The sequence below is a fragment of the Bacillus rossius genome, chromosome 2 (assembly GCF_032445375.1).
Source record: "Bacillus rossius redtenbacheri isolate Brsri chromosome 2, Brsri_v3, whole genome shotgun sequence".
NCBI classification, from domain to species: Eukaryota; Metazoa; Arthropoda; class Insecta; order Phasmatodea; family Bacillidae; genus Bacillus; species Bacillus rossius.
Window position 1 is genome coordinate 120,805,879 of NC_086331.1, and position 26,628 is coordinate 120,832,506.

The following is a 26,628-nucleotide window of genomic DNA, read 5'->3' on the forward strand; positions in this document are numbered from 1 at the left end:
CTCGACTGGGCAGCTTAGTTAAACATAGTTAAACATAGCTATACAATACTTTAAAGTTAAGAACTAAATTTGTAATTGAGGGTTGCTGCAGGAAACACAATTAATTAAGACTTGCAGGTAACTCCCTCGCTAATGCTTTCTTTTCCATTTGGTTTGGCTGAAACGTGAAGACGATCGACATGACACTTTCACGCACGTCAAGAACCTTAACACTTTTATGCACTCGGGTTGGTATTTTTTCCATAACAGCACTCTGAAAGAACCATTTTAGTCATTTCGAGGGGGCCGAAAACCATATTTCTGACAAACCATCCTCGGGTATTTTATAAAACATTGACCCATAGATAAACGTATATTCTTTTCATGTACAATCCTACATACTGACAAAACGTTTAGTACTTTGACTCAGAAAATAACACGAATGAATGCTATTATAACATTATTTAGCAGCCAGTAGAGATTTAAAATTTATGAATGACAGCAGTGTGAAATAATGTTAACATTAAAAACACGATAATAGTAACAATGTTTGGCAACAATAGTATTAAAACAGAAAAAATAACACAGTCATAACACAATAGTAACATCTAAATATATATAACTCAAAGGTGACTGACTGACATAGTGATCTATCAACGCACAGCCCAAACCACTGGACGGATCGGGATGAAATTTGGCATGCAGGTAGATGTTATGACGTAGGCATCCGCTAAGAAAGGATTTTGATTAATTCTACGCCCAAGGGGATAAAATACCACTCACTGACTCACTCATCACGAGATCTCTAAAACTATACACTCGATTGACTTGAAATTTAGCATAGTTACTCATTTTGTGATGTAGACGCTCACTAAGAACGGATTCTGCGGAAATCCGATCCCAAGGGGAGTTTCGGGGGCGTAATATATCAAAATTTCCAGTTTTTGGTAGGAAATCACCATGGCAACGGCTGTTGCTTTGTTGATGCTTCATTCATCTCTATGGCAACGACTATGTCATTGTTAGTGCAGTCCTCATCACCGTTGAAATTTTGGCGGGTACTTTAAATATCAAAAATTGCCAATTTTTTTTCAACTATATATATTTTACAGACTTGAAACTTCACAGTAATGTACCTTATGTTACGCAGGATGACATTTTCCGAAAATTAGATGCCATGGGTGGTTAAAACCAGGCAACAGTGTTTGGCCGTTTAGAGAATCTGAAATAAACAGTGTTGCATAGCAGCGTGTATATGAATCTCACAATGGGACAGCAAGAACAGATTCATCACTACTGTCAGTAGTTGCGTCACTATGTTCAGATGCACTGTCATCGCTGTCATTACACATATTTATAATAAAACCTTCCAATACATCCTCCATGGCACAGTCCTTTTCCCAATACTCGTCCTCTTTACTGACCACGTGTTAACAGTAACCTTCCCAGTCGGTGCTTGTGATGGAATATAAGGTGTTTTGCGACTGCAACGCTTGCAACGAAAGTTCACCAGATGTATTGTTCTCACGAATTAAACGCTTCATTTTGGCCCTCGCGAGCCCAATAGCATTTAATTCACAATTATAGGGAGGCAGATGAATTACACGATGACCATGTAGCTCAGCTAACCTGTCTACTCTGAAACGTTTTTCTCTCGGTCGATGTTTTTCAACGATTTCTGTAAGTGTTGTTTTCCGCATTTTATTGTCACATTTCATACCTTTTCTCTTAAACCAAGCTATCATTGCACATTTACTTTCATACTTTGATGGCGGTTTGTCTTCCTGCTTGCAATGGTATGGAGCATTATCCATAACCAAGACTGAAGCCGGTGGAAAATTTGGAATCACTTTTTCCGTAATCCATTTTTCAAAGTTTCCAGAGTTCATCTGGCCGTGGTAGTCTCCTGTTGTTGTGCCTGCTTTATAAACAAGAGAGGCTCCGGGAAGGAAGCCCTGCCTAGAACCAATGCGTACAACTATCAGTCTGTGCGCTGCATTTCCTGTTGCCATTACACCTTCAACGTCACCTTTCTTTTGCCAACATTTCTGAAAGGTTAAATTAGTGTCAATCCAGGATTCATCCATGTAAAATATCTTCTTCCCAGCCTCCCTGCACTGTTTCATCTGAGTCAGGTACCGTGATCGCCATGCAACAACGTCAGATCTTTCGAGAAGAAGCATTCGCTTATATTGGCTTCTTCTCCACAAAAAACATATTTCTTTGAGTATTTTACGCAGCGATGTCTTTCCCCAACTCCATCCGATTTTTTCTTTCAAAACTGGCGGTAGTTTCCTTGTTGTGGGAAATCGTTTTTTCACTGCATAAAATTCGTGGATAGTGTCTCTGATCACTCTTCTATCAAAGTCATCAACTGACAAAAAACGTTTCCCAGTTTTTTTTGCCTGAAATGAATAATTAAACATGAGAGGCTGTTTTACGGTCAAATAAAGGAGTGTTATATATATGTATATATAAATTGTAAATAAATAATATATTAATGTAATATACATTAATATATATCATAAAATATATACCTAATGCAATATATAATGTATATGCATGTATAATGTATGTAATGTAATATAATATCATGTTATATAATGCAATATAATGTGTAGCAATATCGGCTACACTTGTAGCTAACAAATATTCTAACAAGCGGTGCAGAAAGTCTGGAAAATTGCCAAATGCAAAACAAACAAACCGCGGGTGAAATTACGGGGAATGCGTTGAAAAACTTATAATGTAAGTATTATTATTTAAAGTTATAATTACCTTTTTGCCTGGTGTTGTTTGTTTGTTATTTGGCGTCTCTCTGTTGTGTTTTCGGATAAGCGAAACTGATCTTTGGCTTATAGGCCTACCTGTGTATCGCGCAGCTCTTTCTGTTGCTTTTGCAAGAGGTACTAGCAGACATTTGCTGGCAGCTTCTTCATCACAACACTGGATTACACTACTTATAATTCCCCTCTCCCCACTATGTATTACTTTATTGTATCTTGAATGTCCTGTGTCTGTCTCCATTGTTCACTTCAGACTGAGAGCGTGGCGCCTGATGTTTTTGCTATGAACCGCATAGCGGCTGATGTGCGCGCGCAGCTGCTTCCCCTCTCATTTACTCTTCCCCGCTCCCCCGCAAAACGACACGCCAAGACGTCGCGGCCCTACAGTAGACGGCCCGCCTTTGTGCGGACTTTGCATCCGCAGTTTCCACTAAACACGGGTGAAAAAATAAAAATAATAAATTTTAAAGATAAATATTAAATGTTGAATTGTTTTTATTTTTCCGCGTGCCGCGCACAGTTTGTCGCACGGCCTACGAGAGCGCCACACGCCGCCATACACACGTGCGGCACACAAGCTGCTGCTGCCAGTCTCGTGGTATTAGCCACAGTATCTGCTTCGTCAGTGTCCGTAACAAAGTAAGTGCAGTGTGTGCGGTTACACACGATTCTGTGGTCAAAGTCTTCTAAAAAGAAAGGCCGTAGTGATACTTAAAACCGAATATGAATCGCAAAGTACCGAGTTTGATTGACAAAATAAAAATTCTAGATTTACTTACAGATAGCTTGTCTTTGGTAGAAGCAGGCCGCAGATACAGGAAAAAAACGATTCTAGCATTCGTACAATAAAAAATAAAGAATCGTCTATCGTGTCAAGTGGTTAAACTTTATTATCCATGCTTACAGTAAATTATAAATGGTCACATGTGGGAAACAAAAATTGCGCCAATTTAATTTTAGCGCAATCAGTGACGCCGTATTAAAAACCGTGTTAAACTTTGTCTTTACTTATTTCACCAAACGCCGTGTCGAGTTGCTGAGTGTGTGTGGCTCGGATCGGCAAGTGTTATATTCCCCAGCCTCTGTTTAAAGGTCGGGAGACCGCTACACATAAACATTTCCGGGACTTGTTTACTACCTCACGGCAAAAGTGGTACAGTATGGTTCACGTAAATATTGGACCGCTGGGAATTCCTGGGCAAAGATTAAAAATACGCTAGCCGATTTACTTTACTATTTAATGTTAAAACATTATACCAAAGTAAAAAGATGAACTTGTATAATACAATGAATTACCCAATAATATTACGTCTGTAGGTTTAAGTTGTAACAAAACATTTATATACAGATGTCCAGTAAAGTACCAATTAAGATTCTGGAGTGGAATTTTAAACACCGGACTACCTGATTTTGCCTTGTACGCAGCGACGCTGCTCAGTCAAGTGACTCATGCTCTGCCTGTGTGCTGCGTGAACACATTCCCTCCCCCACTCCCCCTGGTGTTTCTGCCCGCTCTAATCTCTACCTCTCTCCATGTTCTCGGCTAGCCTCTCCCTACCCAGCGCTTGCCGACAACCAAGCTTATCCAACATCAATCCCCAGCCGAGTCACGCTGGATAATGTCGCTGGACGGTCAGGTCCCCTGTCCGATGCTTCATTTGTGAGATAAAGCGACGTTAAGAACTAGTGTTTCAGAAAATATCACTGGGCTGGATTGGACCATAATTTGAAAACCCTACAAGATAGAGGAATAATGTACGGAGATATCTTGTTTAGAATTTTACTGCGGACATTTTCTACGCCTAGGCTTTTTTCTGCCCGATGCTTAGTTTGTTAGTTACAACGCAAAATTATCCTAATCGGCTGTCAACCATTTATTCCATTATTATTATTCATTTCTGACTGGGGGACATGGTTTGACCCGCGATATACCCGATTCTGCGATCAATCGGGGCGCGATATACCGGGAGTTTACTGTATGTACAATATGTACATATACAAAACATAAAAGTTAGTTAAATATTTTCTGGGGTGAAATTAACACTATCATCTTGCTTTTTTTTAAAAAACGTGTCCAATTTCATCTGCTTTGGTTTCTGTACGGTACGGCCTGGTCTGCAGCCGGGCATCAACGGTAGGGCCTGGTCTGCGGCCGGGCATCAACAGTACGGCCCGGTGTTTGTTTATCTGCGTGCGCATCTCTTTCCCCTCGCATTCCAAACCACTCTTCCCCCCTCGAATTCCATACCTGACGTCGCGTCGTTTCCGAGATTTTTTTTAGCCTGTGGCGATTTCGTGCTAACTGAAATTTACAGACGTGCTATTCGAGACTAGGGCAGTAAAATTTACATCGTGCTAACTGAATTCGCATTAATTGAAGACGTGCTATGCGAGGGATTGGTATATATATATATATATATATATATATACATACATACATATATATACATACACACACACTCACTCACATGCACTCACTCACTCACTCACTCACTCACTCACTCACTCACGCACGCACGCACGCACTCACTCACTCGCTGTGCAATCACATTTAGAAAAAGTTGTTGTAAGCTGTTTATGGCTGTACACTGTATGCACACAGTTGTCATAATATGCAAACATGATATGTAGCCCACTAGAAAACAGGAACCCACCTAAAAATAATCCCAAACGCAAGCAGCTCGTTCTCTGCCGAAATACATAATGTGCTGAGCCGAAGAATGCAGGATTAAAGAGCTCTGATTGTAAATAGCTAATGTAAAATCTAGTGAATTTTTAAAACTTTCTAATGAAATATCCTGTTTGAACTTTTAAGTTTCTCTTCATGTGTTCATACTCGTAAAAATACAAATCAATTTTTATTGTTTGCAGGATTTGGCTGTTTCATGCAAGATCACATCGCAGATCCTATGAGCTATGGAATTTATGTAGTAGACAGACGATTTATTTCTTTGGAAGGGACTGTGCAACAACTGTCTCAGTACATGTACGAGTTTGCTCGTTTAAGCAGGCGACAACGGATCATCCAGCGTAATCGCACTGAACGACTCAGTGATATGCTGGATTGGAGAAACCTTGGAATTGTTAGTATAATAGAATATATTTTATATATTTTTAGCATTATGTGCATTGAAAACTTAGGGGAAGTTGTTATGAATGTACAGTGATGACGTTTTGTTAAAAATATACAATTACACCAAACAAAATATCTCTTGTACATACAGTCCTTCATTAGTCATAACCTGTGCTCTGTGGTGAATAGTGAGGACAGGATTCAGGGTGTGGATTGTGGATGAAGTCAATGACCGGCTGCCATCTTGGATTTGTGACATCATCATGACATGTATCTTGGATTACCTTTAGCTGGAATTCTGATCTAGAATTATGATAACTTGAATGGAAATTTTACGTTTTGTTACTTTTTTACCTTAAAACTAAGAAATTGTATATATTTAAAAAAATTTAAAATGAAACATTTTGTAAAATTTTTTAAATAAAATTCTTATGTCACCTACTTCAGAGTCTCCAGTTTGACCCTGCTGAGTGCAAAAAAATATTATTCACGTACATAATTAAATAAAATTATAGGTAATTAAAGTCACAAAAAGTAACGAAACTGAAGGACTTGCCACAAAAAAGTCCCGAAAGAGTAACGGTGTTGGAAATCACGAAAATTTAATTTTTTTTTTGCTTTATGCTAGGTTTTTATGGTTCTTTTTCTGTATATGGTCACCCAATAAATAAATTGCAGTCAAGTATTACAGATTTTCTGTACATATCAATGATTTGGACGTCCATTCGTGTATTTACGGAGTCTTATTGATTTATTACTTGTATTTTACTTTATTTTATTTATTTATTTACTATAGAAACAGAGACAGTTCATGACACGGGGTATTTGTCATAAAAAAAATGTATTTATTACCTTTTTTACAAAATTTCTTCAGTCTTTTTTCCCACTGTTTGAAGCACCTCCGAACTCTTGAACTTTTACATCCTCCAGTACCCTTTGCGAAGCTGTTTTTACAGCTGCCATATCATCAAAACGCTTACCTTTTAGATTTTTTTTCATTCTCGGGAACAGGAAAAAGTCGCACGGGGCTAGGTCTGGTGGTCTGGCTTGATAATATTCGGCATTTTAATTATTTATAGTAAAATCATATTAACCCCTTTTTTCATACCTCGGCGGTTGAAGTTTGCAAAGTGGTAAAATTTTTGTTGGTATTTTTTGAATGTTTATTATCAGTATTGAATATCTTTAATTATGCTTAGTTTAATACAGAGATATAATTAATCAGTAAACAATATTTTCCCCCTTTTCACCACATAGGGGTTGAATTTTACAAATGGGAAAATTGTGATTGGTAATTATTGTATGTTTATTATTGGTGCCCAATATATTTTCATATGCTTGATTAGATTTGGTGTTATAATTATTTATCCTAAAATCATATTCACCCCTTTTTCACCCCTTACTGATTGAATTTTGAAAATGGTAAAATTGGTGTTAGCAGGTTTGGTATGTTTATTTTTGATCTCCAATATTTTATTGTGCTTAATTAAATTCGGAGATATAATTGTTAATTTTAAATCCTATTTAACCCTTTTGACCCATTAGGGGTTGAATGTCACAATATGGTAAATTTTGGTTGGTAGTTTTTGTATGAATATTATTGGTGCCCAATAACTTCTCTTGTGCTAATAAGTTGATATAATTAATTATTATTTAGTAATAATTAATTATTAATAAAATTATTTATACCCCTTTTTCACCCTCTTAGGGGTGGAATTTTGTAAAATGATGAAATTGTGGTTGATAGTATTCATACGTATGTTCATTATTGGTACACAATATCTTTTCTTGTGGTTTATTAGTTGTAAAGATGTAATTAATGATGTTAAATCCATTTATACCCCTTTTTCACCCCATAAGTTGGCCAAAGACCTATCTAATAAAAAAAGGTTCATCAATATCCACCAAGTATTGATGATGGAACAGACTACAGACAACAATTTTAATAATTATAGTTTTTAGTTCTCAATAATGTAAATAGCAATTTCCAGTAGTTTTGTCATCATTTCATCCAATTTACAGATTTTTTTTTACCTCAAACAGTTTTGTTCTTTATATAGATATCCATTGTGCTGTAAAATATTTTTCTGTTAACAAAAGTTATATAACCAAGTTTTTGGAATTATTAGTATCAAAATTGGTTAATGTCTTCAAAGGGAAATCAAAAGGAAATATAATTTCTAACATGCGTACATAAGTACATGCTCACTTTTTTTTTTTAACTGTGAGGTTCCAAAACATTGTACAATAAATAATAGAGAGAGGGCCCAAAAAAATTACTTGCCTCCAGACCCACAGTTTCTCGTGATGGCTCGGGCTGACTTGCCTCTCCTTTCCTCTTCCTGAACTCATTTATTTTCTTTCATTATACCACACCACACTAAATTCCTAATCCTCACATTTAATTCCTATTGGCTACATTTGCCTACTCCCGCACCTACATTTCACCTATCAACTGAGAAAGGTGAAAATAGTGAAAACACTGGATAGTATTGCTGAAGATCTTCCATGTTTTCCTAAAATCAACTCCTAGAAAATGCTGGATGATTCCTTACTATAGGATAAAGATTTTTTTTCACCTCCATTTTCTTTTGTATTGTTGTTTGTATCCATGTTACTTAATAATCATTCTGTTGACGAGACACAAGCTTTGCGATGTTATGTGATTTTGTTGCCAAGCATTAATCAATGAAATGTAGTTCACCATCTTTCCCATCTCTGTTTTCAAAATTGTGAAAATATGGATATAAATTAAGCAATGTCTAGAATTCTCTGTTCTGCCACAAACATTTAACAGTCGCTGCCCAAGCTTTAGCCACAGTCAAAGCTGCTTCAACCTTTTCACATACGTGGCATAAACCCAAAAACCAAGAATCATTTTAGGAATGTTTTCAAAAATGTTTTTTGATTGTAGTTTGTTGATGTCTTAATTTTTTTTCATTCACTAAATATTTAGAGAAATCTAGTATATCTTTACTTGATTTGAACTGGAAATTGCAGTGATTGTATCAACCAATTTTTAACCAATTTTGTGACAGTGGAGTTGATTTGTGTTTAAGTGGTAACGTTGTTTAAACATAGTTCAGCGTGGTTCTAATTAGTAGCTTAAATTCTGTAAGGCAACATTTTAAATATTTTATCTGTCTACATTTTAAATGTTTTGTTTTTTTCTACTCTGATGTGTTTTAGTACTATCGACAAGCACGTGTAAAAGCCTTGCAAGCGGTCTACAGCGAAGTTGAGTCAGAAGATGATGAACAGAGTATTAGCAAATTTAACTATCCGCGCCCCATTTCGGAGCCACCATCTCCATCCACTTCTCGCCCCACCACTCCCGGGGGCTCTCTGCACGGCAGTGATGAAGAGGACGAAGTTGACGAGGAGAAAGAGGTGATCAGTTGACTTAAGTGTAACTAACAATTTGGTCGGTCATCCTTTTATTAAAAATTTAGATGATACTGGGAAGTAACCTATGTTGGGTTGTGGGATTGTTTTAGACTGTAACTGTTTCAAGTAATTTTGAAGTGAACTGGCAGTGGAATAGCTCCAGCATGTAAGGTCTATAGTAGAGGTTTGAATTGTGCAAAAAATTGTAATATATCTTTTTATGTTACATTGAAACCAGAAGTGGGTGTGCTGGGGGGGGGGGGTGTACTCTCACGGCAGCCTAAACCCCTCCCCCTCTGGTGGCGTCTTTTAAGTAAATAGAAATAGTCAGAACCTCTAGTATGGTCCCGAACCTGCTCTCACAAGCTGTGGTGAAGAACACATGTCAGGATGTCAAAGTTACTATAACAAAATGCAGGAAATGTACGTGCTTTCATTTTAATACCAATTAGTGATAACAAACATGCTCATGCAGCAGAATGCCTCGGTTCACAATGCAATATACATTTATAAAGAATGACTATCATGTGATTACTATACAGTGTCACAAGAGATTACAAAAGTATATATTTTGCATGCTGAATGTGATTATAGTTATCACACTGTTGATTACATAAACCAACAAAATCTCAATAATAATAATAATAATAATATGTGTATGCAGAATTAAGTGACTAAATATAGAGTTAAAATCATGGCCACCGACACAAACGATTACAAATTATAATGACTAGCATAAGGACTAGCAAGGCGAAGCATCATATGAAGGTGCTCGCTCCAAACAACTTATCCAACATTCTGCATACCTGCAACCATGCCCACGTCCCTGTGCATTTCCTTTTACTTCCCAAAGCTGGAGTGAGTTGGCAACATAACATACAACTCATAGAACACACAAGTGTGCATAGCAAATGAGTCCCGATGCGAACCCGGCATGGAGCATGTGCTCAATGACAAACTAACTCTATAGATTATAAAATTCAAGAGCATGATTAAATATTACCATGCAGCCATCTAGTCCTGTTTGACATGGAGTTATCCAATCAGTGTCCCTACTCGCATGCTCATGGTTGCCACAAATAATCAGCGTAAAATTGAATAAGACAGTCTGGTGAGCTCTTTACAAACACAACCTATAGTATGCCACTCTCGCGCTGCTGATGACAAACACAACTGACTCTCAACTTATGAGTATGTTGCTACTTCGGTGACCTTTCGCAGAAGAAGATGTTTCCAAGTTCATGATTGCTATTTATACCCAGAAATTAGGCAGGCGCAGGAGGAGAAATGAAGGGGCAGGTACGCATCGCAGAGCGAAGTCCGAGTCTTTCGGTCCGGTGTTCCAATCCTATTGACCGCGGCCCGCTGCTGGTTCAACGTGGTAATGCACAGAGCATCTGGCAATGTGATTATAGCAGACTAAATCACCTGGTAGTCAACACATGATATATTTTAGGGCATGCTAGAAAGCTGGGATCAAATGATCAACCTTGCTACAGTGTTATTACTGTTGTGCTTAGTGATCACCATTTCCTGAATCTCAGTTGTTTGAAATCAAACCTGCATGGACCAATTTTATGTTATGATAAATTTATATTATGGCCCCAAGTTGGGCGTGCAGTTTCTATTGTGTGATGATTAGGGGCCCTCATATGGAAGCTGATTAAGCTGAAACAAGCCTGTTATTATTTGCAACAACTTCCTTTTCAAAAGATTAGCTAGACAAGTATTATTTATTTAATAAGTAGTAATAATAATAGGTTTGATTTGGGCACCAGTTATGGTTTTGGGACCATTTTGAATGAAAAATTTTATTTGAACTTCAAAGTCAGATAACCATACAAATTAACATGCTTCCTAAAAGTATTTTTATGTTACACCTTAACATTAAGAAACTTCCATGTACTTCCACGTACACATCCAATAGAGTCCATTGTGTTGTTAGTAATTAATCTTTTATTGTTTTGGGTTCACTAATTCAAAATATTATTATTTATTTGACAGACTCAAATCAGACGTCAATAAAATTAGATAAATCAAATGACTCCACAACTAATACAATAGTGAGTACCAAGGTGTCCAATAGTAAATTCCCATTCTTGAAGTTCAGCTATAACTCAGCAATCAGCTAGGATTCTTCTTTCATTCATAATGATTAGTCCATTGTCAATAATTTAATAATAAATTTCCAAAGCAATCATTACCTTTTATCAATTAAGTAGGGATATTTCAATAATTTTCAATGAAATCTTATAATATTTATTCATTCATATATTAGTTTCATAACACACGATGAAACCACACACACTTCTGTCCTCTATGACTATTTGAGACCTACTATTGGTTACTAACATTCAAATGCATTTATATTCACAGAGCTGATAGTTACAACTACCAATCAGATGGGTCCTTACAAACAATGATTATTATTTCTAACAAATGTTATTCCAACTAATTATTATCTTTAACTTTTATTAACTTGTATATTTGTTTTTATAACATAAATGACACTTCTGTGGGTATTTCTCAACTTAAACACAGTCTTAATTACGAAAAGAAATTTAAAAATATGAATTTATTACAATTTTGAACATGACTTTTGATTGTTTACTAATTTAAAAGTTTAAAATAGTATGTAAGCATGGAGCTAAAACTTGAAACTAATATAGCACAATTTGAATTAAAATGCAATGAAACAACTACTTAAAGTATTATTAATTTATTGTAATTTTCTATAGGGGTGCATAAGTCATGTAAATATTTTTGGTGTCTAGTACACAGAAATGCTGCCATATTTTAACTCTTTTTCGGTATGTGATGAAATTAAATTTCATTTGGATGATGATACACAGTTTGTATTTATGTCTATGGGTTTTTATTTATTTATTTTTATTTTTCCCCACCGTGTGCAATCACTATGGAAGATGTGGAGTAAGGTGGTACAGTGGTAAAACACTGAACATGCATTCTAAAGTACCCAGGTTTGAATCCTGGTATGGCCTTTTTGGTTTTGATTTTCCATGATTTCCCAAAATCACTTTAGGCAAAATGCTGGTATGGATACTTACTATAGACAATGGCTGATTCTTTCCCCAATATCTCTGTTCTGTATCATTGTGTGTTGTCTGTAATGACCTTGCTGTCAACGATAATCCAACCAAAGTAAAGAAAAATGTGAGGTGTCTCTTTCTCTGGAACTGATATATGACATTAGAATATGATGAACATGATAGCAGTTGCATGTGTGAATGCTATGCAGGTGTCCAAATCGTAGGATACCCATGTCGCTCAAAGGAAAGAGGTTTCTTCCTCCAGTCTAGCACTCATCAAATTGCATGGCACATCAGAGTTCTCTGATGTTTGTGTGAGGTTTTGTTTTTGTTTGAATGAAATCTGTTTTATTATTTACCAGAGTGACTCACTGAAGGGGAGATATAATCCACACGGTGTAGCATTTGCTGTCTTATTTGTTTTCATGTATAATAGACATCTCATAGCGACAGACTGTGCTCATTGTTGTATGAGATAAGTTGTGTGGTATCCTGATAATTTGCAGTTTGCTCTACATATATGATCTTCCAGCTGTGTATACCTGACGTGACTTTAATTTGAACTTTGATTTAGGTACAGGAGATAAACAGTCCGGACATTTTGTCTTGGAGATTTTCTGTTTCGTTTAGCCCACAGAATCTACACTTGCAGTTTCCGTACAGAATTTGTATAAGCCTGTATCCTGTATGTAGGGCAAACTATATAGGTATCATATATGTTCAATAATGGAAAATGTAACAGTTTTACATCTAGATTTGTTATAATTTAAATGATTTCTTAATTGCAAATGTAAATTCTTGTAAATACAAGCAAAGATCACAATGCAGTCTAGTCTAATGGATCTGACAACATTGATTTACTGCAGGATGCTGAAGCTTGTATTTATGCGCTGTTAAGAACTTTTCTGTGTTTTTTTTTTTAAGTTAATGTATGAAGCTATCCACAGTTCAATTAAATTAATATTTCTAGCTCTACAATAAGTTTTTACTTGTTTGTTATGGTATTTTAATTGTTTATTTTCTTTTCTTTTTTAGCTTGAAGAATTGGCTGGCGATTATGTAAAACATACAAGTTAGTTCAAATCTGTAAGCCACTTTCTTTTTCATTGAAACAAATGTAAATTAGTAAAATGCATCAATCTCATGCATTAAATAGTTAAACATATTTTTGTATACAGGATCTACAATTTTTAAAAATTAACTGTATATTTAATTGCATTAATAATAAAATGCACGTTCAAATGTTCTGTGTTGTATAGCAAAGAATAAAGCAAATACTCATTTTCCTATTGTAAATTTTTCTGGGGTTTAATCATGGTAGCATATAAGAATAAAAGTCTCTTGTAGTACTGATAAAAGTTTTCGTAATTGACTGAATTTTCTAGAAGAGGCTTTGTAATATCTTGTCACTCATCGTGAAATTATTAGTTCTTTAACCTACTTGGCAAATATTTCAAGTAGCAGAAAGAGTTCCTATGTTTCCTTTAGAAATTTACTGCATTCTTTCTTCACTGAAGCAGAATTCGTTAAATAAATAATATAAATTTATTTTGTTTTTAATGTATTTAATCTATTTTCTTTGTATGTTTTGTGTATACAAGAAATAAAAAAGTCCCTATTGTCTATCTGTGTTTTATAAAAACATGTCTGCCCTGCATTCCTTTCAAAATATACGTAAACAAATTATTAAATATAGAAGTGCCATGTGGTTAAGTATTTTAATATTACACATTTTTAACTATCCATTTTTATTAGCTACTATATAGTTTACAAAGCCAAACACAGATTTTAACACTTTTTCTTACTTGGGAATTTCTGGCCGATTGAACATATTCCTTGTTACCAGTCAGTGGGGAACATCTCCTCAGTTTCAAATATTAGATATAAGCTAGTGGATGAGATGTGACAGATGGGGACTTGCATCCAAAATGCTTGAAACACTTAGGTGGTTCGTCCTCCCTGATAATGTGGCTCCCGATGTCCTGGCTGTCATAACACAACATGGCCGATCGATACATGCCTCAATGTGGTACGCCACTCCCTCATATGAATTAAGAGAATTTTAGTTGCAAGGGCAAGTTAACTTAACATTGTGGTTGCAGCCAGTTCTATGTTATAATAATTATTAATTTAAATAATTTATATTAATATACTAACTAATCTTGGAGAATGAAAACAGTGCAGTCAGGATTTTACAGCATGAGTATTTACATAATAATAAAGCAGTAAATAAATCATGCTAGGAAAGATTAGATTTTAGGTGAGGGCATGCACATTTTTGAGTAATTATTATTTAATTAATCATAACTCTGGAGATCTACAATCTCAGTGACAACACGTACAACAATTTCAACTCTCAGATTTTGACGACACCTCGTTTTATCAGCAACATTCACACACCATTGTGGGCACAAGTCTACACACCAGCCAAAGGACACAGTGCATTAGGCTTGAGAGTAGTGGCAGCAACATGCCAGGAGTGGCTGCATGGCACCTTTTCCACTGAAAGTCTCTTTTGGATTGCAAATTCAGTTCTGGTATTTCTTTAAATAAAGTGGTGTAATCACGAGTTACATAATAAAGGTTTATCCTCAGTGCATAACTACATATTGCTTTGTACACAAATTGGTGATAAAAACATTTAAATAGTGTAAATAACCTTTCAGTTTTTATTAAGCATAATATATAACAAAGTTCTACAGGCTGTTAATTTGGCAAGTAGTTGTTTAGGATGGTCTATAATCAGCATTAAATAAAAAAAAATTTAATTGTGTAAATTCTTAGCTCTTAATTGTATAATGATTTCATATGAAGTAATTTTTCTTAAGTATTTCATGTACATTAATTTTACCTGAAGTCATTTTACCTTGCATCATTTTGCCTGAATTTATATTGCCTTTCTCATTGTGCTTAAAATCCTGCAGCTTAATTGCATTTTGCCTAAATTTGTGTAGCATGAAATTGTTTCACATTACTTAATGCAGCTGAAAATTTTAAAACTTTAATCAGTGTAACATCATAATGCTCAATTGTGTTTACCCAAAATCATTTGAGTGGGGGAAGCATATTGGTTTTGAGACATAAAAGATATAGACAGTACACCCTCATTAATGACCCCTAATTGGTTGTAAAATTCTCTTTCCCTCACTCCCCTCCTTTTTCCCTTTATTTTTATCAATCACGTACTATCAATTATTGTCAATAAATTATCAGCAATCAATGCTGTTATTAATCATCACTCCCTTCTTTCCCATTAAGTATGGTTTGCTGTTGGTCACCATCTTCTATGTTTGTCGCACACTGGTGGTGATTATTTTTGGTGTTGGCAATCTTGTTTCCAGAGTTTGCCGCTAGGAGTCACTAGAATTTTTTTAATATCTGTACAAAACCTGAGTGCAGGTTGTTGGTTTTGTACCATGATCGTTGGCCATGTTAAAGTTAAGTAGAGATTTACCATTGTGCTAAATGATCAGATAGATAATGAAGTAAAAAATACTATCTTTCCCTTTATTTTTTCAAAGCATGTTAGGCCTTTGGGAAGCTATACTTATAGTGTTGTCTGCTACAGAACACCATTGTTAATTCCAGCGAGGGCTGTCATAGCACCCCACAGTCACAATATATTTCCAAAGTTGGTGGTATGTGAGTAGTGTTGTCTGCTTTGTAAGTAAAGCATACTAACAATGTAAGAAAGTAATTGTTTACTCACAATCAAACTGTGGCTGGGGGAAAGTTTGGTTGAAGAAATTATGAACTTTCAAAAGATTATCAAATTTACTACTAACTTTTTCTGGAATTAATAAATAAGCAGTTTGGGATTGAATAAAAAGTCCACTTAAACCTAAATTCTAACACTATTCCTGTGCCTATACAGTCAATGAAAATAACAACCGTTGAGTCCAGGTTTTCTGTCTTTGAGCAAGTCATTATCTGAACATAGATTTGTACAGTTCCTCGGTAGTTTATATTGACCAAATTAAAGTTTTAAGGGTGCTCCACTGATCAAGTAAAGTATTTTGTATTCCAAGGGGGATGGTTCTTGATCTGAGTAGTTTGTTAGGTCGAACGTACATGTACAGCATTTTGAACTTCGGTGACAACTTTGTCCAGCGTGCTGCGCGAACTCGCGATTCTGTACCATCTTATACTCACTTGGCGAGAAAACACTGTTTGGTCACCACCACCATGATGCTGGTTTAGATCTGGGCTGGGCTATCACCTAGCAGAGTTGGTGAGTGATTGTGTACACGCTGTGCTCCACTCGCCTCGGGCGCTCCAGCTCTTGTCGTGGGGGTCAGGATTTGGCCTCGCGTCTCCGCGACCTTCCCTTGTCACGGCACACATCCTGACGCTACCGCCTAACGCTACTTCCAGCCAAGAATGCCTCACCTTTTGCCTGCCATCGCTCGTGACGTCAAATACATGTGTACAAGCAGTTAAAGTCAATACAGCTCTCCCCAAGTTTATGCACTGAGAAAGAAAATAGCATGTACAAAAAATATCAACCAAAAGGGAACAAGTGGATATAAAATACAAATATATGTGTAAAAATTTAATAAGTATACAAAATACCAAAATTAGCCATCCTTCGCTGGTAGAGCATGCCACTATCGGGTATCTTAAATGCCAGATAGTGGATGCTAGTGTTGCATGACTTAGTTTCGAAATTTGCTGCTATAGTGGATTCAGGAAAAGGTGCCATATTGGTTTTAAAAGTTGCAGCATAGTGCGTACAAGGAATTGTTCCATTTTATGAATTTGTTGCATGCATAGACTTCAAAAATTATTTAGTACGTGTCACGTTTGGTTCTCTCTCTCTCTTTTTTTTTTTTGTTTGTCATTGTTCTAGATCGAATGAAAGTCTCAAGTCATACATCATACAAAGTGAAGCGTAGATGATTTTCAGTGTTATTAGAATAAAGAAAAATTAATAACTCCCATAGTATGAACACTATCAAATCCATTCTAATTGTTTGTAAACCTTATAAATATATTCTAAAACTTTTGTCAGAAACAATTTTTGATACAAACAACCATTGCTGCTAAAGGTGAAATAAACAAGGGTTTAAGGTCAAAAATATTCTAAACTCTCATATTAGGTAAACTATAAAATGTATAACAATAAAATGTAAATCTTCTAAATATTTTCTGAAACTTTGGTCTGCAGAAACTTTTTATAAGACAAACCATTACTGCAAGGGGTTGAAAAACCAGGGGTTAGAATAAAAATAATAAATAAACATTTTGTACCGTGTACAGAAAGACAAAAAAAAATCATTTTTTTAGTAGGTATAATTTAAAAATTCTTTATAATTTTTTGTGAAAATTCCAAACATTATTTAAAACCTTTGACGGAAAACTATTTTTGATGAATCATATTATTACTATATAAACAGGGATTGAAATTTAAAAAAATACTAAACATCTTAAACCATCTTAATATTATCTTAAACCTTGGTCCAAAGCAAATTTTTATAAGACCCCATATTAGTGCAAGGGATGAAAAATAGTGATTGAAGGTCAAATAAATTCATAACCAACCTTTGAACTCGCAAATGTCATGTAATAGCTACAAAAAATTGTACTGTAAGTCGGTTTCAATTATTTATTTCTTTACGTTGCCATGAACATTTACTATCACAGCTACACAATTGCTTAGTTTTGTGCCACATGCATATTGTTTTTGCCTTTCGCGCTATCGTTGTATCAGCATTGTGAATTGTATTGAAATAATGTAAAGTACAGGTAGAAAAATTCACCATTTTATTACCGGTACCCACTCTTACATAGTTAACACAGCATGGAAATCCATCAAACGTCACATGGTAAACATAACTCTTTGTAATTCTGGCTTATTGAACTTCCTGTATTATGCAAAATTTTTAACTGGGGGGAGGTTTATATTATTTACTAAAACTGAACTTATTTTAAAATCTACTCAACTGGATTCGAACCTAGAGCCTTTTGCTCCTGCACTGCAACCGGCTACAAAATCATAGGCCGTCTGTGAACACAAATGTTTCCATGATAATTTTAAGTTTAAATAAAAACCATAGCAGTGATACCTCGTGCCATCGAAATATCTTTCCCTTTATTGCAGATTTGTTTCTTGCGAGTTGCATATAACCTCAGTTTTGTTTTCTTTCCTCTTCTTTTGCCGTTGACATCTTTCATTCTTCAAAAAAAAAAAATTAAATTCATAGGAAACAGCGGAACATTATGATTTAATATGGAACAAAAACATTCCAGCCACGACCAATATTCCTCCCCACAACTGCACTTGCTTACTGCACGCCCTGTGTCGAGAGGGGCGCACCTCTCTGACTCATCTTCACCTCACCCCGCGTGAACAAGGTGAGAGCAGGTCTATGGCAGAGAGCACGCCATGCAATGGACAAGAAACAAGTGCAAAACATGCCACAGTTGTACTTGTGCCTGTCGGAATTTAATGTGGTGACCCAATAAGCTTGTAGCAAGGTCCAGCGCATGACCTTTTAAAGGTGCCACATACATCCTGTGCAAAGTTTGTAAGATGTGGCAAGATGAAAACCCCATTTTTGACTATGTTGAGGGGTTATAAAATATTGTTTTTGAAGTGCAATTCTTTTTGAAAAGCTATTTAGGTCATTGCCTGAATTGTATGTTCTTTTCATAGGGAAACAGATTTTGAAAATCTTCCTTTTCTGTAAAAATGTGTATTTCAAACACACTGTAATGCTGTTCACAAGCCAGGTAGGCTGGCACCTTCAATGGTTGTTTGGGATCCTCCAACACTACAAACACCTATGTCGTAAACTTAATTGTTTTGAAGGGGCCCAACCACAGGGGTGCCAACTTTGCTGAGAAGAATAGGCTATTTTGGAACTAGGAAAGAGAATCAAGTAACACCAAACCTCCCACTTTCTACAACACATTCGCTTTGTTACATTTTTTTAACAGACAGCTTCTTATGATGTTCAATTAAATTTTTGGCCACATCGGACCAAATATCTTCTGTTTTATCTTTTTTTTTTTTTTACAGATTACCACACAAATGGGTTAAGGACTACACATTAATCAGAAGTGAAACAAAGATTTCTCTAGGAAAACTGAGAGGGAGGATGTTTTGTAGCATCATTTACTACATTAGTGAAACACAAAGCCAGGTAATACATGGCTTCAGCCCACTTGTGCTGCGAATCATCCAGAAGAGCCCGAAGAGCTTTCTTCAATTTCCTATTGTATCGCTCAACGATATTTCTTTTGGGCTGGTAGGGGGTAGTGTGCACTTACTAACTTTCTCATGTGAACAACAGAGTATTCATCTCTACTGATGAGAAATGATATTGAAACAGGTGATCCAAAACATTGGGAAACAAGTATTGTCCAAGAAGTCAGGATATTTCACTAGCTTTAATATTTTTTTAGTGGAAAGAAAAAAACAATACTTAGTAAAGCTATCTACACCTACCAAGATGGCAGTATAACCTGAGGTGGATTGTGGCATAGGTCCCACAACATCTACTTACAAGTGTTCCCAAGGATAAATATGTACATTAGCAGCTTATTTACCTTTATTTTTTACATTATGTGATTTTGATTTCTGACATTTTACCCAAGCCCTAACCTTCCTCTCTACCTCTTTACAAATACCCAGCCAAGTAAACAATTCATTGATCTAAGCTATGGTTTAACACGCCCTACATTACCACCGTAATATGTATTATGGTAACAGTCAAAAATCATGCTACGAACTTCTTTTGCTGCAAAAATATGAAATGTACGTGCTTTGTAAGTTAACCCTATTAATCTTTTTTCAGGCTGTACTCTAATGATTTTTCGGTAATGTTATCCAAAAGCTCCTGACATACTTTATCTTTTTCGTAATATTGCTTGTAATACCAACACAAAATTTTCCTCAACAGTATTAACCTCTGGTTCAGTTTGTCTGCTCACAGAAACTTTGGGTTGTATAAATTTATCTGCACTTATATATCTGCGAAAGAGAGTCAGCAACTATGTTCTCGGTCCAATGTAGGCCTACACGATGCACCTCATAGCTAAAAGCAGACAATCTGACTAACCAAAGTACTAACCTACTAACAGGTTCCTTTGAAGCAAGGACCAACTTAGAGCTTGATTATCTGTATACTGTATACAACTCAAAAGTGCCTACTTCAAAGAATTTTGAAAAACACTCTAGCTTGAACATACATGTCGAACACTCCTTCTCGTAGGTGGTGTATTTCCTTTTAGTTTAAGCCAAGAGACTATTAACAAAAGCTTCGGGTACAGTGTCCATTAATTCTTTGACATAATACCATGCCTAGCACAATGGAACTAGCATCTACATGTAACTCACATTTCTCCTCGAAATTGGGAAGTTATAAGACTTAATAAAAGTTTGTTGCTGCTCTGCTCCTCAAATAGAATCCTTTTTTTTTTTTTTTTTTCCCCATCTCTTAGCTTATTCAAGGGATCTGTCTACTGTGCAAAATTGGGAATAAATTTAGCATAAAAAGTAGCCATCCCCAAAAAACATATAACCCTTTCAAATTTTTGAAAGGAGGATAGCTAAAACTGGCTTTACCTTGTCGGGATCGGCCCTCAAATCTCCATTGAAAATGATAAACCTTAAGTAATAATAATTTTTTTCTGCCAAAGCAACTTTGATTGGACGGTTAATCCTGTTTCACGGAATGCTTTGAGATCCTGACAAATATGATTTATGTGTTCCTCAAAAGTAGAACTGTAGATGTACACATCATCTATATAAGTGAATAAAAAGTAATGCAAAAATTTTCCTAACACATTATACAGGAATCTTAACATACCTTGAGATCCACAATTTAATCCATAGGTAATCTAGTCCACTGATACAAGCCCCAAGGTCTACAAAAGGTCACAAGAATCAGGATAAAGTTTACACTGGTGAAAAGCAGAATTTAAATCAAAAATTTTGAAGTACTTAGCTTGGTCGACATCTGAAAAATGGAATATAATAAGGGATTTGGGTAAGAGTTCAAAACTATCTTAAATGGTATTATCCAGGAGATTTCTTAGGTACCAAAAAATCAGAGCTTGCATTCACACTTGTAGAATCCTCTACAAATCTTTCAGTCATAGGGTAGAAACTACCAAATTATGGTCTTTTAATTTTAAAATTAATTGGATATATATCGCAGGATCCTAACATAGAAGTGAGCACATATGAAAATTCTGTTTTGAGTTTTTCAATCTCCTCATTCTGGAACTCGTCTAGGTTGTAAATTTGAACATTCATGTTCTGAAAAGATTTTGTTACCATTGAAATTGGCTTTTCTGGACAAAAATCAAATTCTATACTTGTATTGAGTATTGGCCAAAAAATCAATTCTTAGAATAACATCTTGGGACAAATCTTCCAAAAGCCTTCACCCAAACGCAATATTATATCTGTATATTATGATTAAAATATTACTCCTTATATCATGAAAGTCAGAAAGAACAAGAACTAAAAATAGAGCATCCAGACTTTACTAACTTGAGTCTTGCTAAATCATCAAGAACATTATGTAGAAAACATCTAGCAAATGTATTTTGCAAAATATAATGTTTTATCATTGATAGTATGAAACAGGAATTTAATAATTTTTTTTTAAAACAAAATGTCCTGTTTTTCAGTTGGTGGAGTGGCATGAGAATTCCTAACAAGACTTCTGGTTTAAGAATTATACTGTAACAACAATCACAATAGTTATAGTTACTTTGATTGAAATTTAAATCAGGTCATGTAATTTTGTGTGTTTTGTAAGTTTTAAACTTGATATTCAAATAGTATCACTAGAAATGACTTATACCGAAAAACTGAATGATTTAAAACTTACTGCGACTCTTTTTTACAATATGCACTTCAGTATTCAATAATCCTTTTTGGGATAACTATTACAATTCCTTGATTAACAATTTGCTTTTCAGGTACCTATATTGTAAAATATATAAATGACTCTGAATTAAATAGATCATCTCCGAATCATTCACACGTATTTCTTATATGATACTTCGTCGTAGTAGTGATGGGTCGTTCGTTAACGATTCGTTCAAAAAGAACGAATCTTTGAGAGAACGAAATCTTGCGATTCGTTCGCGATGTAAAGATCCGGCTCTTTGAGAGCCGGTACCTTGAAAGATTCGGAAGAACGAAAACGCGGAGAGAACGAGAGAACGAGAGAACGAGATGAGAGAACCGGCCACGCGCCCGGTCTGATTCGTTCGTGAAATGATTCATGACGTCAGGAGTCTGAAAAATTAGTAATCACAGCGTGCGCATGTTCACATGAGCAAACGATAACTGATCAAATAAAATAGGGTAACATGAAAAGTATCTATACCTGAAAATGTCAACTGTTAAGTAGTGGTTTAAAATTGCTTTTTCACATTCACATACACAAATTAGGAAGAAAAAAAAACTAAAAAAAAAAAAAACCATATGAATTAAAAATAACAGGGAAAGTAACTACAAATGTTCACACTTACCATTTTTGGGTTAATTAATGTACTTCATTTGTTTCTCTTCATACTGAATCGCAGTAGTAGTATTAAATTTTTGTCTTTTTTTCTGTAAATGTGTTGGTCTACATGTAAACACTTTACTGTCACTAAAGTGTAAATAGCTTATATATTAATATTTGTAACTTAAAAAGTAATAAAATATAAATAATCTTGTTTCATATACGCAACTGTGATTCACTGGCTACGGAAAGCAATGTTCAAATTCAAATACAAAAACACGTACATAATACTCTAAAGGATGAACGAGTTACGACACCTGATAAAAGAGCCAGATCCCATACACAGAAAAGAACGAATTGACCGAGATGACCGAATCGTTCTGAACGAATCATTTCACGGAACTGATCCAAAAGAACCGACTCGGTCAAAAGAACCGTTCTGCCCATCACTACGTCGTAGTAGCTCCATACTTACAATGTTCCATTTAAAATTGTATTAATTTCTACATGCCCTGCCTTGATAGGTCCAAAGTATCATAGTAGAGCATAAACAAGTAACATTATACATGAAATACATACTTTACATTACCTAATAATAATCCATAGAGTAAGTTTCCAATATAAAAAATTTTTCAAAACTCTATGGTCAACACAAACAATTTGTTTAAATGAAAATGCAGCATAGTTATCATGCTCTAAGAGAAATAAATATATCAATCGTGGCTCTATGGTCATAGAGTCAATGACTGGTGGAACTGCCCAATGTTCATCATTAAAATACAAATTAAAATCACATAATGTAAGTACAGTTCATGCTTCTGTGACCATTTTTTGGCATAATGCCTCCCATGCTAATGTAAAAAGAAGTTTGTCACTGTTCTATATCATAATTGAGTCTATGATTTTTTTTTTATTAGCACACCGATAACGGTTCACAAATCTAAAATTATTGGGGTTTCCATGATGATTATGTCCATAAAATGGTGTATATAGTATACTTGGGTATGTTCTGGGACTGGTGCCAGTGCGAGAATTAGGATTGTGTGTCCGCCATCTTATGACATCACGGCGGCCATCTTGGACGACCATGACCTTCAAAATTACTCAAAATTCCTCAATTTTCCTATAAAAAAAATTCCTTTTTCATGGGAAAATTCCTCATTTTAATTCTGCGAAAATTAAAAATTCAAATTGCCCCATTGAGGTTAAATTCCCCATGGGAAAGCCTCCAAGAAGACTCTAGAAGGGAGCTTTGACCTTGACCCTGACCTCAGCAATCACTGTTGAACTTTTCTTTATGGTTGCCATCTTGAAAATCTGTAATTTTTATGCTATAAATTCAGAAAAAATTTAATAAAAAAAATTGTCTGCAAAATATTTGAATAAAAAATCATTCCGTTATTTTGAAATAATTTTTAAGCTAGAAAAAAATGAAAAAAATGTTTAATTCATGAATAAAATTTATTTAATTGAATTTTAATATAAAACGTACTTGCATCATGAAGACTTTGGTTTGAACCCGGCAAGGGCACTCAATTAAAAATGGCGATGGATCCTTCCACAGAAGCCACTGGCAGACTGACCTCACACCACTAATACCAAGGCCGATATTGCATTCAGTCAGTATGATGACCTGGCAGCCATCTTGGGTCCGCCATCTTGTTTTTGTCTGCTAGAAGGTGCTGCCACCGTATTAGTTTATTTTTTACCTGCTAGAGTGCAGTAATTATTTATTGCCAGGATCATCGACAGCTTGTCTGTCGTCTTGACCTTCATCTTGAAAATCTTTAATATTTTAGCAAGGAAGTCGGAAAAAATTCCAAAAGTCATCAAAAAAATCATTTAATTTTCTGATTTAGAAAATTATAGTTATCTTACAAAACAGATACACTCAAATGAATAAAATGAATTAAAATTATTTTATATAATAGTTGGTTTGTATATAATGGCTGGCTGGCAGCCTGGTGGGAAACGACTAAGTCGCCCCCGAAACAACCAGTGCCATCCAAACCCAATGTGCACAGCAATGTGCAAGCCCCCAACCCCCCGCATGGTAGACTCTTTTTCTACTCTGTCCAACTCTTCTTCCTGAACCATCCTTCTGTTTCCCGTATTCAACCTGCTTGCCAATAATGCATGAATGTTTGCATCCCGCATGTAAGGGCCCAGGGTTTTCCCTGTGTCTATGCAGGTTTTACCTGGGCCCGACTTATCTAGTTTATAGTCTAGAATAGTCAGTGAGGGGAGTTAGACATGGCGCCAATTGCTGCCATGACTAGCCAATCCCCCTCCTAGCACACAATGCATGCACCTTCTCCTGCATGGCTAACCCCTGCATGATTAGAGCGTATAGGCTTCGGCCTGAGACGCACTTAGGGTCTCTCCCTAACCCAGACCCCTCCCAAATACACTTAGTTCTAATTTAGGTTAGGAAAAAAAATTATATATAATTAATTTTGGTTAAGAAAAAATGGATTTATTTATTTATTCCAAACATTATATTATTTTTTTAAATCAATGGAAAAATATTTATCGATGTATTTATAGTTTTAGAGAGAGAAAAAACGAACAGTGGTAAAAGTAATTTGGTAAGAGATATTCTTAATAAACTGTAGTTGAGAATGTACTCACCGAAAACCAGATAGATCTACAATGCAGTGCCTAATGACTATGGTGATAGGAAGAACCTCACTAGTAGGAATACAGTTACAGGCACAAATATAATTATGTGGCATATTGGTGCTATCGGCGTACTCTTGAATTAGGATTCGTAGCTCTAGGATGTAGAATACTAGATTTATGTTACACAATAAGAAAAATAAAATCCATGAGTCCGTTTTAGGCCTAAATATCAAAATAATTTAAGCGATATGTATATATTTATATTTTTATTTACATTATTTTACTGCGCTATTTAGTTGTGTAGCTATTTTTTTTATATACTTTTTAATCTTCTTCACCGCATCACAAACGTTTTGGCAGCGCATCTAAATGCCCGTTGTAAACGGTTCGCAAACTTTCTCACATGAGATTAATTCCCGTCACACGCGCACAGGAGCGATGTAGTTCACTTAATGGTTCCGTAGTTTTTGCCCTGTTTTTGCCGGAGCATGCGGAGGAACGACCCCAAGACGAATATCGTTCTGCGGTGGCGCTGGAAGATGCCCGAGTACAGCTGGTTCCGCGTCGCCTTCCGGCCCACGTCTTCAGCGCCGTGGCTGTCTGGCTCGTTGCTCATCGTTGGGCGCGGCGGAGTCGTCGATGTCGATGTCATCGATGTCATCGATGTCATCGATGTCATCGCTGTGGACCTCCCGCTCACAGGCTCGCCGCGAACGACAGTCCTTCATCCTCGTGTCTCAGAAACAGGCTCGAGGCATTCGAGTAGGCGGCGGAAATCGCACAAGTGCCAGCAGTAATGAAGCCAAGGTTCGCCACGCAAAACTCGTCACAAGCCGAAGCTAATTCATTTATTTTCCAGCGCTGTTATATGGCTGCACCGCTAGCTTCCTTAAAACTTCATTTTTGTGGCTTCTTTGAACGACTATGCCATAAACACAAGTTATTATTTTATGGTAAGCTGTAAAGTACTTATACCTATTTAAAATCGTTTTTATTAATCCACATAAGAAATTATTTTAAATGAATCATATTTTTTATGAAAATTTAATATATTTGTGTTTATTGCAATTACAATTTGATATAGCTTGTTTCCAATATATTGGAGAGAAAAAAGGGTCATGCTTTTGAGAGAAAAGCCCTCCAAATAACTTTTAAAAAAATAAAATAAATAAATAAAAAAAACGGTTTTGCAAAGCCTGTAGTCCATTCTTCGCGAATAGAAGAGTATTTTTTCTAGTGACTTTCACCACCTCGCATAAAAA

The 26,628-nt window shown here is 35.7% G+C and overlaps 1 protein-coding gene across 2 annotated transcripts in view; it reads left to right on the forward strand.

The window, feature by feature from the left end:
* The window catches only part of LOC134529700 (glycogen [starch] synthase), an 81,769-nt gene extending 67,871 nt beyond the window's left edge, over window positions 1-13,898 (forward strand). The window contains exons 11-13 of one of the 2 annotated variants that reach the window (XM_063364061.1): window positions 5,637-5,848; window positions 9,028-9,228; window positions 13,311-13,898. In XM_063364061.1, coding sequence (XP_063220131.1) covers window positions 5,637-5,848; window positions 9,028-9,228; window positions 13,311-13,352 — 455 coding nt within the window. In that variant the 3' untranslated portion in view covers window positions 13,353-13,898. Of the gene's footprint in view, window positions 1-5,636; window positions 5,849-9,027; window positions 9,229-13,310 lie in introns of those variants that run through there. The other variant, XM_063364062.1, reaches the window with a different exon arrangement.
* Window positions 13,899-26,628: the final 12,730 nt, after the last annotated feature.